General features: G+C 43.8%; 1 protein-coding gene across 1 annotated transcript; it reads right to left on the bottom strand.

The window, feature by feature from the left end:
• Positions 1-4,663: 4,663 nt before the first annotated feature.
• Positions 4,664-14,479, bottom strand: MTHFSD (methenyltetrahydrofolate synthetase domain containing). Its single transcript, XM_042438729.1, has 8 exons — positions 14,340-14,479; positions 13,328-13,431; positions 11,802-11,915; positions 11,247-11,360; positions 10,207-10,297; positions 9,562-9,674; positions 8,242-8,367; positions 4,664-6,346 (listed from the first exon to the last, which is right to left on the bottom strand). The coding sequence occupies exons 1-8, from the start codon at positions 14,371-14,373 to the stop codon at positions 5,873-5,875; spliced, it is 1,170 nt and encodes a 389-aa protein (XP_042294663.1). The 5' UTR covers positions 14,374-14,479; the 3' UTR covers positions 4,664-5,872.
• Positions 14,480-15,057: the final 578 nt, after the last annotated feature.

Below are 15,057 nucleotides of genomic sequence, written 5' to 3'. Positions count from 1 at the left end.
TGTGCATGAAACTAAGTCCTACAAAAATATAGGGTGCATCTACACTGTAAAGCAGTTTGACACCACTTTACACGCTGTAGCTTCATCCTATGGATCCCTGGAATTTGTAGTTTTACACGGTCTTTTAATGTGTAAGCCGCCCCGGTTGTCTGTATCTGTCTGAAGAATGGCATCACATGCACAACTCGTTCCATCTCAGACTAAAATATTCAACCACAGAGAAGCATCCGCATGCGTAAGATACCAACAAGCAAGACCCAAAAGCAACATTCCTCTCCCTTCATGTGCTCTTAGGAAATAGCATTTAGTGATATATTGCCTCTGAAAATGGAGGTTCATCATGCCCAACAGCCATCACTAAGATTTTAAATGGATGGAGCTGATCAACTGAGCATAGGGCACAGCAGTCAAAACCAGGCATGCTTTTCAATAAAGCCGTGAAAAGAATGGCCCACCCAACGTGCCTCTGAAACCTTTGCAGCCTCCGACTGGCCATGCCATTTCGCCAGCTCTATTCTTATCGCATCTCTTCTGGGAACCAGGCCCCGGAGTGTATCTGCTTAGTATCCACTGAAGTGGCAGATGACAGCAGTCGCCCTGTTCTCTTGAAGGTGGGGGACGATATTTATTTTACACAAGGCTATGCCAACTGGATGGCCACCACCCAAAACCATCACAACATTTTTACTGGATTGTGAATACGTCTTATACTAACTGGTGCTGAATGCTGTGCTCTCAGCTGTGGATGGGGTATGCGTTCAGATGTTAATGCAACTCTCAATTTATTTAGCTACAGAGCAATAGATCTGCATATTGCACACATGGATTCCATATTCTCACACTTGAAGAATGCAACTGTGGCCCTCCAGATGTATTTAGGCTGCAGCTTCCATACTCCCCCATCATTGGTTTTGTTAGGTAACCATACAGAATATTACCCACTGATGGTAATAACCCAAGAGACTTCTGTTATATCTCCCCCATGTGTTGCCTCCAATAGACACAGTTGAGTACCTAAGTTTATGGCCAAATGTCTATTGGCATCTTACACATGTGGATGTTCCTCTGTGGTTGAATATTTTAGTCTGAGATGGAAGGTCCACATTTAGTCTAAGGTTGTGGAAACAGAGGTGTGCATGCGATGCCATTCTTCATACAGATATGCATTGTGTGTATGCTTTTGGCTGTGTATTCAGATGCATATTTTCTGTCTTTGCTCAGAACTTCAGCTGAGATGCAGGCGAAGCAGTCAAAGAAAAAGGGTAGGCAAAGTGATCTACTAAATGTTAACACAACAAATAGAAGAACTTAAGATGTAAATTCTGTGTCTCTCTCTGTACAATGCTAGAAACGTGGGGACAGAAAGAAAATTTTATAGGAGACAGAATGCTTCCTTTTGCCCACCCGGTAGTTACTCCTCTGCAAACATTTACACAATTTAACTAATGGATTCACGCAAATAAATCACAGATAAACATGGCAGGGCACCCACTGAATGAGGCATCCATTAAAAATGCAACAAAACCTCAGCTAAGGTCAACCTTCGAATCAGTTTTGGCATCATGGTTTGGAAATATGTCCCAATTCGAAAGACTCCTAGACAAACAAAATCTCTCTCCATCATCCTGCGTTCTGTAGGACCCATTTTATTTATATATTTGTTTGCCTTTATTTAAACACTTCTTTCCCTCCCACCCACCTTTCTAATCCTTATTATGCCCAGAGTGGTTGGCTGTCAAAGAGATCATCAGCTATAAAAATCGTAAAGCAGCAAAGCAAATGACTTGCAAACAGAAGATGGAAAATTGTCTTGGGAGGCTAACCTCAAACTCCAATGGCTAAAAAAATCACCTTCCCTGGAATAAGGTTTGATGCGCCAAGTGCGCCGCCTGCTGGACAACTGTAGCATTAATGATGGAGAAGCAGAGAAGAGGCCTTTGTCTCTAGTCAAGTGTTGGCCTTCCAGGTGTTTGGGACTTCAGCTCCCAGAATCCCCAAGAACAGCTTGACCAACAGTGGAAGCTCAAGTCCTAAACATCTGGGGGGACTCCAAGACTGAGAACTTCTACTCTGGAATCCTGCGGCCCTCCAGATGTAGCTGGACCACAAGTCCCATTAGTTACAAGGCCAATGGTGGGGGACACTGGGAGTTACAGTCCAATAACTTTTGGAGGGCTGCATGATTCTACCTCTTTTTCAGAAAACATTTCTCCGATCCACACTCGATCTTCTGGAAGTGTAGGAGTCTACCTTGAATGTTTTTAAAATGACATTTTGGGTACATCCACACTGTAGAGATAAAGCAGTCTAACACCACTTTAACTGCCATGGCTCAATGCTGTGGAATGCTGGGATTTGTAGTTTGGTGAAATATGTAGTCTTCCTTCTCGGAGAGCTCTGGCGCCCCACCAAATCGCAGAAATCCATAGCAAAGAGCCTACCAAGAGTAGATACATTGAATGAGTTGTTGGACTGTGAGTTAACATGTAGTTCAATCTAACTGGTTAAGGACTCTACTCTACTTGGGACTAACAATAGAAATTAACCCAGGCATATCTTTTAAAATCAGGTGTAGGAATTACATTGTTGGATTACAACTTCCAGTATGCTTTAACATGGGCTGCTGGGCACTGAGGTCCAAGAACATCTGGAGGCCTGAATGATTTCTAGCCCTGTTCAAAATCACATTGCCAGCAATTCATTTACTGTTATTTTTATTTTGTAAAGAGATTGCTGGAGCTTCGCCTTAGTTTCCTGCTACTTGACATTTGGAGTCCCACCGCTGTTTGGAAAGGTGGAAATTAATTTGGAAATGTCAAAAAATAGCTCCTGACTTATTGGAGAACTCCTTCCAGGGGAAAGCAGTCGGACCAAATGATCCAGAGGCAAACGCCACACCTGGAAGTACAGGATATAATAATGCTCCCCATGGGATTTGGTAAGGAACCGGGAGTTTATGTACAATAGGAATTGTAGTCCCTGTTTACATATGGCAACGAAGAACGACTCCCAATATATCAACAGCCTGAGCGATTGCTTCCTTTTGGAGATGAAAACTTCGCTTGCTGTAAAACAAACAGCGCTAAATGGCAGAATTCCTCTAAAAACGCTGCCACATCTTCAGGCTGCAATGATAAAAGTCACTGGTGGATTTCTCCAAAATCCAGTGATAGTGGTTTGATATCACTTTAACTGCCACGACATCTTCCTATGAAGGGGGCAAGCTAAAAACTCTAAGGTTGAACACAGAGAACTATTGGAACACAGGGCTTTGGTTTATGGCAATATAAGCTGAAGTTCATTATGAGACTTAAATCTTTCCGAGTGGACTTATGTGTGAGAGAAATAGACCTGAGCAATGCCCATATTCACTTAGGAGTTGCTGGGGTATTACTATGTATATGCATCCATTGCACAAAGGTGCAAATTGGCCTTGTGTGGAATAGGCACCAATGTGCATTGGAACACTCCCCAGTGTGCATCTGGACACTAGCTGGAAAGTGCTGGAATGAACACCAGAAGGGCCTGATGTACACCAGAAGGGCCTGATGTACACCAGAAGAGCCAAATATGCACCAGAAGTGCCTAATGCACCTCTGAAGAGCCTAATGTGCATCAGAAATGTGCAATGTACCTCATGAGAGCCCAGTGTGCATTAGATGTGCCAAAAATGTGTCTCAGGAGAGCTCAATGCACTCCAGAAATACCCACTGTGCCTAAGGAAAGCCCAATGCACCTCAGAAGTGCCTAATGTGCATTGGAGAAGTTTTGCTGATGCCCTGATGGGCATCTTTGTAATTCACTAATACAGTTTTGTTGTTTGTCTACACAACATAGTTAAGGGTTTGTAAATTTACTCAAAGTTACACCACAATGCAGAATCTCAGCCATATTTCAGTTCTGGGAGAAGAATGTTGGCGCTCTGAGAAAAATGAAGGCCATTTTCCCATTGCATCCATTTTGCTTGAATGGTTGGCGAGCATCAATGCCGCTGCTTCTAGATGCTGTTATCCTTGGAAAAAGAGAAGACCAGGGAGGTGATGCCGGGGAGGGAGGAAATGAAGGCAGCATATTCCGTGGGATTTTGCACAGCAAGGACTCAACAACCTTGACAAGGTTTCCCTTTAACACTTTATGAAAGGTCTGCCTCTCTTGGGGCACAATAATGTGCTCAAAATATACTTTGCAGTGCACCCTGGAGCTACAAAAATATTCCCAGCTCTTGCATTGTTATTGTTTCAAGTAAGTGGACATTTCAGGGCTTATTTTGACGTTCTGCCTGAGACCTACAGCAAAGAGGCTTCTGTAGAGAAAGCTACTCAGTCCAAATATAACTTTTTTAAGAACAAAGAAAAAGTATAGATACAGAGGATGGGTGAGCAATTGTATTGGGGGCTATGAGGCAATTTTCCCATTTGGACCTTTTCCCCAGACATTCAGCTCCAGCAGCCCAAAGACTTGGGTTTTCCTCTACATTTCCTCTCAAAATGGTGTCCAGAAGTGACACTTCATGAACATTTTGAGATGGACTGAAATGACAATGTAGATATTGGAAGTACTGTAATGGTGGGGGGTGGTTTTGTGCATGTCAGCTTAGTTGATATTATAAACATGCATCCATGCACATCTACATTGATACAGACACACAATCCAAGACGCTGGCTTGAGTTTGCAGAGAGAAGTGTGCCTTCTAAATTTATTCCTCATATCAGCACTTCCCTCCTTGCAGAGAAAGCCCTTTTGTATGTAAAAAGCAATAATTATAGTTGGTAGTTGAAAATGACAACCTTGTAAGTGAAGGCTAGAAAGAAGAATAGCAATAGATGAAAAACAAAAACCACAAGCCAAATACATTTTTGATTCATGAAGCAATTTGGTGGCCAAAGAGGATGTCTGCAAGTGTGACAAACTGGTTTCTCCTGGCAGGGGGTTCAAAGTTGAAATGGGGAAACTGGTTTCTGCTTGCAACAGAATGAGGGCTCCAAAGGTTGTGAAGTAGTGGCAGGGCACCGTTTTTCTTCAGATTGCTATAGGACAGACAGTAGCAGCTGGTGGCTTCCATCTCAATGGGGCCACTCTGGGTTTTAGCCAAACTTCAAAGAGTGATCCAAGGCACTGAGCCTATTTTTGTGATGTTGTTCAACACTCAGGACAGCTCATTGAAAGTTTAGAGGACAACCCAGAGCAGATTTCCTGACCCACTGACACAGAAGCCAGCACAGCACAAGGGAAAAGGTTTAGAGTAGTGGTCCCCAAACTGTGCTCTTTAAGAGATTTTGGACTTCAGCTCCCAGAAGCCTCAGCCATGTTGGCAAATTGTCTTGGATTCTGGAAGCTGAAGTCCAAAATCCCTGAAAGAGCACAGTTTGGGGACCACTGGTATAGAGGAAGGCATCATGGGGGAAAAAATGTTCACTTCATAAGAAACAAACACATATCCCTGAAGGTAGAAGCATTCCAGAGGGAGTGGACAAAGGCAGAACCATTCTTGAGGTTCTAGATTTCTAATCAAGAGGCAATATTCAAACTAAGGGCTTCCCACATCTTGAATGCTCTAGACCACTCTACCACTTCCAGATTTAAACCAACTCATTGTCCTACCATGTACACAAGGTGTACCACCACTTCCTCCAAAGCGGTGGATCCTTGTTTTGACCAGGTGCCAAATACTCTTTTATAGGTAACTCCACCTTGCTAGGGAAGAATATATTTTGAGTACATGTATGGAAGTCAGACATGGATGAAGAGCATTCCATCCTGGAACCGGCATCTGCCAAGACCTGGCGAGAGTGCTCTTTTTCATAAGCACCCTAGAATTCACATTGTAAGCCATCCTGTTTGTTACTCCATTGGGGTGCTGTGAGCCATGGGGCTAGGGCTGGTTCCTAGCCAGTTCAATCCGCAGCAGGCGGCCTCTCAGGCTTAACCCTTGGAGAGCTGCCATGGCAGCATCTGCTGTGGATTTATCGTTATAAGTGAGGAACGCTTGATGCCGTGCTCCATGCCAGGTGAGCCGCATGGGAGTTACGTGGTGCTCTTGGAGAACCTCCTTTAACTCATTCACTCTGGTCCCTTGAGAGATGTTACCCACATACACAGTGGTGGGAGTGCAAGGCAAGTCTGGTTTGTCTGATAAAGGCTCCTTCTCCGGTCTCTCAAGGATCTGGTGAGCCTCCCCCTGCAACCTGGAACTTTCCAGCCTAGTCTTACTGGCTTTTCTTGCTGGCTGGACCACAGTGAGATCGCCAGGCCTTTCATCTTTGAGGGTAACATCTTTGCCTCCCTGTTTCTCTCTGTAGCGAAGGTTCTTGAGGACTGGGATCTTTGCAAGTGTTTCATGACTGATCTGAAGTCAGGAGAAAGAGAGAGAGAGCATTAGGACTTGCCCTAATACAACAAATGTTAACCCAGGTTATCTTGTGCAAAATTGGTTTAAGGTACCCAGAACCTTGAGGCACTGTATATGATAGCCTAGTAACATGCCACTTGGATTACTACAATGTGTTCTATGTGGGTCTGCCTTTGAATGATGTTCAGAAACTCCTGTTGGTACAAAACGCTACAACTGGATTGCATGCCGTTCCATAATCTGGGAACCTATTGTGTGCCTTCAACTAATTTCTGACCTGAGATGAACCTAACATGGGGTTTTCTTGGCAAGGTTTATTCAGAGGGAGCTTGCCATGGTCCTAGGATTGCCATAAGTTAGAAATGACTTGAAGGTAACACAACAGCAGCAGCAAGAAGTCCAAAAACCTGCTCCACAAAGCTCTGACTTGCTGTTCCTTAGAGTTGCAAGGAAGAGGCACATTTCAGTTCACGCAAACAGATGGCAGAGCCCTGGAGGGCAATTGGGTTCCCACCATTTGTCCTGAATCAGATTACATGCTTTTCATCTCCCTTTCTCTTTCTGATAAGTGCAGAAATACAGAAGGAAAATAGCAGTTTTGATCAACAGGCTTTGGGGAAGACCTGATCCTGTCTGCCAAGGTGTCAATAGTCACACCAAGATGAAAAGGGCTTAGGGGACAGGGGTTTGTTGTGCCAGATTTTCCTTTCAATTAGAAGTTAGAGAGAGAGAGAGAGAGAGAGAGAGAGAGAGAGAGAGAGAGAGAGAGTGTGTAAGCATATGCATTGGTAATACAGCAAAAATACAACACCAAAAATCCACAAAACGGGTATACTTTTATTGGACCTACCAAAAAGGCACAAAATACATCATGGAAGCTTTTGAAGCTCCACTGGCTTCTTCATCAGGCAATGGTTTTAAAAAAATATTCATACAGAACAACACAACAACAAAATGACTATGTTAGAATCACAGGCCTACATTTTGTCTTCTTCTTCTTGTTAGTTAAGATGGTCTGGAAAGATCTCAATGTAGATAGAGACCATTCCCCTCTTTGGTCAAGTAGACAGTGGGAAAAGAGTAATAAAATCCAGGCAATAAAATTTCCACTGAATTAGCAAAAGGAAAAGTAAGACGGGGAAGGCAGAGATGGAGATAGAGATATTGATTGATTGATTGGGAAAGGAAGCTAAGGAAGCATTTGTGAAGACCCAGTTCTGACACTATAGCTTTGTATGGGAGAGAGTTGGGTGATCAAAGCTACAGAAAGAAGGAAGATCAGAAGAACCAAAGACCTGGGACCGTAGCATCAGATAGACCTCTATGGTTAAAGCAACCGGTTATGACATTCCAAAAAGAAAAGGACGACCTAGTAAGTATGGACTTAAAAACAGAAAAAAAGAAATCTGATGCACAATTAAACCGTTTATTATATGCCTTCAAGTCAACCCCAATTTATGGTGACAATATCCTATGGAACTGACCACATTCCAGATGGATAGACTTGACCAAGTCCTGGGTTTGCAAGACCTGTTGAAGATCGGGTGAGTTGATAGTTTCTTAGTCAAAGAAAGCCACTCTGATAGCCTTTAGGGCTGATGGGTGGGGTATAAATACCATAAATAAATAAATAAATAAATAAAGGGTTGCCATAAGTCAAAATTGACTTGAAGGCAGCAAGCATAAAAATTGCAGGGCTTTCTGGGCAAGATTTCTTCAGAAGAGGGTGTGACTTGTCCAAAGCCTTCCAGTGGCTGAGTGGGAAATTGAACCCTGTTCCGCTAAGGATAGGTTTGCCTTAGGGTTGTCCTAAGTCAGAAATGTCTTGAAATAACAACAACACACTGCCCCAGACTTCCCAAGTGATCTGCAGCATAGCAGAAGAAAATAACCTTGTTCCAGAGGATCCCTTGAGGTTTGGGACGCTTGCACCCCGTCTTGATTGTTCTCGTTGGGGTCAGGATATAATCCACAGTGAGATCGTGGTCACCCAGGAGCGATTCAGGTATGTCCATCACCTGTGGAAAAGAAATAGGTGTGTCTATCCCACAGCTCTTCAGGTTTGCAGAACCATGGGTTATTTTTTTCTTTGTGCATCATGTGTGAGAACTGTGCAGCCCTCTAGATGTTGCTGAACTGCATGTCCCAGCATCCCTCCCCATTTGCTGTTGGGAATTGCAGTCCAACAAAACCTGGGTGCTCTCTAATTTGCGCCACTGTTTTACACTGGCCATTTGGAAGTGCAGCTGTTTAATATTACTTTAAGTGTCATATTCTGAGGGCTCCTGGGATTTGCAGCCCAGGGAACAGCACTAGAGCTTTATAGCAGAGAATCCTAATGAATTCTCCAGACTACAAATCCCAGGATTCCACAGGACAGATTGAAGGAGATTACGGTGGCATTGTGACGCCATCTCCTCCAACATTTCTCAGATGAAAACCAGAAACGCATGTGTCTGTACAACTTCAGAGTGTGGTCAAGATGGCAAAAGTTACTCATGCGGAAGAACACACAAGCTAGGGGAGGCTGTAGCAGTTTGCTTTTGCATAAACCTATTGGGAAGGGCAAGATTTTTATTCCTCCCTCTCTCCTTCCTTCTGATGAGTCGAATGCAAACAAGTTTTGTATTTTGCAGCAATTGAAGTAAACAGGGCAAAGGGGGAAAGAGGGAGGAGGAGAGAGAAACCAGGGCATTTTAAAAGCATGTAAAGACATGGGAAGACAGTGGGTTCCTTGGGACTGTCATTTCCAAATCAGGACACTGGGAAGGTATCTAAAACTGATCCAACTTTGTACAGTCGGCCCTTCTTATACACTGATTTCTTATACACGGATTCAAACATACACGGTTTGAAAATGTTCAAAAAAAGTATACATTTCAAATATCAAACCTTGATTTTCCATTTTTTATAAGGGACACCATTTTGCTATGTCATTATATTTAATGGGACTTGAGTATACACGGATTTTGTTATACACGGGGGATCTTGGAACCAAACTCCAGCGTATAACAAGGGTCCACTGTAGTACAAATATCCCAAGCATCATTTTGACTTTATTTAGAGCAGGGGTGCCATCCCATAAGGAAATCTAGTTCTCAGATATAGATGCAGTGATAACTGGATTGACAGATTTGTTTTGTTTCCCAGCTCAGCTTTTATGCTCAGACAATGGACACTATTTCCATCTAGAGGCAAGATGCAACTCTTACCTGGCAGTTGTGAACGGCCGTGACCACCACTGTGTCCTCTTTCACAGCCCCCATGGAGACCATCATGGCATATTCCATGTCCGCGTAGCCTTCCCCTTTCCCAATCCGCCAACCTGCAAAGAGGAAACCAAAGTGAAGGGAAGAGTGGTCACAGGCAGCCCTCCTGTGTGATAGCCTTCCATAACTGTAGCACTTTAAATGCCATGGTTTCATCCTATGGGATCCTGGGTTTTGTAGTTTCACAAGGTATATAGAATTCCCAGTAAGAGATGTTCTTTAGTGTCATGGTAAACTGCAAATACCAAAGTTCCACAAGGCTTGGCAGTTAAAGAGGAATTATGGTACATAGGGACATACGTTTATTTCCCTGAATTTAGAAGAATTAGGTTTTGGGGCTACAATTCCAAAAATCCCTAAGGAAGAGGAAGTAGGAGCAGTAGAATGAGGAGGAGGAAGAAAAAGAGGACTGGGAAAAGTTGGCTTTTTGGACCAAAACTCCCAGAATCCCCATGGAGGAGGAGGAAGGGTTGGAAAAGTTAGGTTTTGGAGTGTAATTCCCAATATCCCCAATCCACCATGGATGTGTGTGTGTCTGCAAAAAGTAATTTTTTCCAGGCTCTAGTTCCCGCTACCCCTGATACGTACCTTTCTCAGAAACAGCCACAGACCCAACTACCACCAGGTCCACCTGCACCTTTGCATCTAGCCCTACAGGTACACTGTAATCCCTGACGCCCTGAAAGAAGAAAGAGAAAAGACGTTAAAAGCAGGGATAGGAGGTGAACAATCATTAAACACCAGCCAAAACACACACACAATGTATATATGTATATGTATATACAATACATATACAATGGGCCCTTGGTATCTGATGGGGTTTGCTTCCAGAACCCCACGTGGATACCAAAATCTGTGGATGCTTAAGTCCCATTAAATATATTGTCGTCCTTACATAGAACGGCAAAATCAAATTTGATTTTTGGAATTGAAAAAAACCAAACCTTCAAGCCATAAATGGTTGAATCTGTGGGTGCAGAATCCATAGATACGGAGGACCAACTATGTGTGTCTGTATATGATACAAACATACAAGAAAAGACTTAGTTCTATTCTTGGAGGTCAGCCGAAGTGTCCCCTGTGGATCTTAAGATTTTTTTCTTCTCCAGCACCACATCTCAGATGAATGGATTTTCTTCTCACCTGCTTTCTTCACTGTCCAGCTGTCACATTCATACATGGTGAATGGGAATACAATGGCTTGGGTGATTCTGACTTTAGCACTCAGTTGTATATCTTTACTCTTTGGGATCTTGTCTAGTTCTTTCATTGCTGCCCTTCTCATTCCTAGCCTTCTTCTTATTTCTTGACTGCAGTCACTATTCTAATCAATGACTGATCGAAGGTAGATGGACTCTTTAACAAGCAACTATGCTGTCTACAATATCGTCTACCAAAGTTAGACATGTCAACACTGGAGGGCGCCAAAGCATTGCTTTCTATGGGCTATACCAGAAGAGCAAATCCACAGCTGCCAAATCTACTGGCCAAGAAGAGGTATGGATAGAAAGGTAACCATAAGGCAAAGCTGACTTGAAGGCACATAACAACATAAAGAAAACTGCAAGGGAGTGCACTTAGACAACCAAATCCTTCTCTCGCCCACATCTCTTCTTTCTAAACCCTACCTGAGAGGTAGCACATTTTCTTAGGATTTCTTTCGTTGCTCCAGGGGGGAGGACAATCCTGTTAAACAGCCCAGTTCTTAGGCGAGGAGTGGGCACCAAGAGAGTTTTCCTGGCCTGAAAGGAAAGGAAACAGGAAGGGTAAAAAGGTAAGAACCAGAAGATCCCAGAACCAGAACATGTTGGGAATTTTACCTTTCTAGCTATTACCATGGTTGAGAAAGAAGAGAAAGAGATGTTGTTCATTCCTAGGCATATTACTTGAATTTATTGCTAGTAGGATTCAGATGGGCCTATGGACTCCATGGCCAACACATTTCCTGGACATGTTCTACATTGCCAGGACATATAGTAGAATTGTTGGATCCATTCTACATTTCCAGGACATGGCCTAAATGTCCAGGTTACACCCCACATTGCAAGGAAGCATCCCACATTTACACAGTAGAGTACATTGAGCCATGGCAGTTAAATCGGGGCCAAGCTGCATTATTTCTGCAGTGCAGATGCAGCCAGAGACTCTTCACAATCTGAGCCAGGGCCAATTTGTCTGGTTACCTGGAGCACAGCCAGTCGGATTCCCTCCAGAGGTTTGTCCGGATCCACCTTGACTTCCCTGGCTTTATCAAAGATGTCGCATGTTTGGATGGAGTAACCGAGCTGGAAAGAACCCTGGAAGGGCAAGAGAAGGGAAAGAGAGAGTACTCACTTGCAAGGTTAAAAAGCGGGCATTCTTCTGGGGGGCATCAGGATTGACTTTAATAGTCTGGGCACTTTGGAACTCCTTCAGTTCTGGAAGCCTTGCAGAGGCACTGGGTGCGCCCTGTTTGGGTAAGACATTGCACATTAAAGGGACTTCTAGCAATGAAGGGAGAGGTTGTAGCCCAGTTGTGGCTGCTGACTTCACAATCTCCAAAGTATTTATATACTGATTAAAATTCTAAAACAAAACAAGCAGTACACAAAACATGTCTTTTAAGGCTTTTATGAGACATCAGAGACTGATAATTGTTTCCCAGAGGATGCAGGACCTGAGTTCTCACTTGATATATTTTATGGACAGGGTGACTCCAACTCGGTTTGTTTCAGAATTTTAAGCAGTGAATAAATTCTTTGGAGATTATTCATACAGTGTTACTTTTTGGATCTTGTGAATACCAAAGGTGCTACAAGATCTCTCTACATATTGATTCTGCTAACACAGCTGTGTCTTTGAATGCTTACAGAATACAGTCATCTCAGCCAAGCCACTAAAACAAACCAAGAAGCCTGATGCCACTAACTAGGAAAATGTACTGGTTAGTGGTGTTGGGATATTTGGTTTGTTTTACTGGCTTGGCTGAAACAACTGCATTCTGTAAGAATTCAAAGATACACCAGATTTTACTCATAGCTAACTTGGGATTTGTAGTCCTTGGTGTTTCTGGATAGCTGGGAGCCTGGACTCCATTATCCAGCTTCCTCCATATGCCACAGATAGACAACCCCAGAAAAGGAGACCCAAGACAAAAGCCTTGTGTTGCATCCAGGCCTTTTAACATCTCTCTCCTAGAAGCATCTGGAAGGTTCGAAGGTCCATGCATCTCATTGGGCAGTTGGCATCGCATCACCTGTGATATAACCCTCCTTAAAATGTACCTCCTTCAACATCTCATCCTTCCTTATTGTTGCCTACCTAAATTTTGTTGGGGCACTTTGGGGGATCTAGTTTGGGGTAGTGGTTTAAGCTTTGGACTAGGACTCTGGAGACTAGGGTTCGATTCCCAGCTTGGCCATGAAACCCATTGGGTGACCTTGGGCAAGTCACACTTTCTCAGCTTCCAGGGAAAGCAGTGGCAAACCTCCTCTGAATAAATCTTGCCAAGAAAACCTATGATAGGTTTGCCTGAGGGTCACCATAAGTCAGCCATGAAGCCCACTTGGTGACCTTTGGCAAGTCACATGCTCTGAGCCTCAATGGCAAGCCTTCTCTGAACAAATCCTGCCAAGAAGACCCCATGATAAATTCCCCGTAGGGTCACCGTAAGTTGGAAGTGACTCAAAGGCACACAATGAACACAGTTTTTTGGGGAATGCCACATTACCTTGAAATTGGGGATCCGGTGATGGACTGGTCTGGGGAAATCAGCCAAGTTATTGGCTTCCATGTAGTCCCAAACTTTTTGCCGGATGTCCGACTTGGAAACTCCTAAGCCAAGGCATGAAAGATGAGGAGAAGAGTTAGAAGATAACCCACTTCTATGTCATGCTACTAGGAGAGCGAGAAATCAAGAATTTCCCCCAAATAAAAATTCTATCCCCTCCATGAAATTTTCATTCATTCCCCAAATTTTTCACAATGCAGCCATTTAAAACTGTAGCACTGATACAGTTTCAGTATCCAAAGAAAAGGTGAAGGTGAGGCTCCCAGGGAATAAATGAACACAGCAAATAGAGGCGCACTAAATCTGGAGGGGTCAAGGATGGCGAAAACAGCCACTCTGTCCATCCCTGCTTCACCCTTTAGTTCTCAAGAGAGGCTGTCCACACTGCAGAAATAATCCAGTTCGGCACCACTTTACCTGCCATGGCTGAATGCTATGGAATTCTGGGAACTGTAGTTTTATCATAGAATCATGGAGTTGGAAGAGACCACAAGGGCCATCCAGTCCAACCCCATTCTGCCATGCAGGAACTCCCAATCAAAGCATCCCTGGGAGACATTGAGCCGTCTCTCTGTTTCTGGTGCCACAGCAAACTACCAATCCCAGAATCACATAGCATTTGAGCCATAGCAGTGAAAAGCAATGTCAAACTGGTGATGCAGCCCAACATGTAATAATACTCAGGGGTTGACTGCCTCTGTTCATGGAGGCTTGGAAAATTGCTTTTGGGGTGGCTGGATGGGTGGGTTTCCAGCTCCCAAAGTCCCCCAATTTCTCATTAAGGATGCTGGGGGATACTGGAAGTTGTAGTCTAAAGGAGGAAGAACTATATTGCAAGGTTCTGAGCTTCTTTGAGCATACATTTTTGCATGCAATCCTCTACCACTGAGCTACTCCTGTCTATTGATTGACTGATTGATTGAATAATAGTAATAATAATAGTAATAATTACCAGAGCATGCAGCTTGTTCTCCTGTGGTCTCCATGCCTCGCTGGCTGACAGCTCCAGCGATCAAAACTGTCTTTGATCAGCAGCTACATTGTAACCAATGACGTATACACTTTTTCCTTGGCTACAGGAGCCGAAGAGGGACTATTTGGAACGCTGAGGACGCAATGCAGAGGCCAGATTGGGAACTGGAGAGGGCTGTGTCCCTTTAAGAGCCACACAGTTGCATTCCTTTCCGATTGGTAGCATTCCCAGGGAGTTTTCTTAGCAAGATCTGTTCAGGGGAGGTTTGCAATGGCCTTCCTCTGAGGCTGAGAGAGTGGCTAGACCCAGGCTAGCCAATGGGTTCCTATGGGTGGGTCAGAATTCGAACTCTAGACCCCAGAGTTGCAATCCAAGGCTCAAACCACTGCTGGCTCTTAAAAAGCAGAAGAGATTTCAGCAGGGGAGGGTTGTCAGGCAGCCAGACAACCAGCAACACCTGCTATTTTTTTTAACTTTTGCAAATAATAATAATAATAATAATAATAAATAAACAAAACATGCAACAAGAACAACAATAATAACCTCAAGGAGGCAGTGTGGTATAGTGGTTTGAGTGCTGGACTGTGATCCTGGAGACCAGGGTTCAGTTCCCAGCTCTGCCATGAAACAGCATTATAACCTTGGGCAAGTCACACACTCTCAGCCTCAGGGGAAGGCAGTGGCAAACGCCCTCTGA

This window comes from Sceloporus undulatus, chromosome 8, assembly GCF_019175285.1.
Source record: "Sceloporus undulatus isolate JIND9_A2432 ecotype Alabama chromosome 8, SceUnd_v1.1, whole genome shotgun sequence".
NCBI lineage: Eukaryota > Metazoa > Chordata > Lepidosauria > Squamata > Phrynosomatidae > Sceloporus > Sceloporus undulatus.
This window is presented reverse-complemented; position numbering and strand designations above follow the sequence as displayed.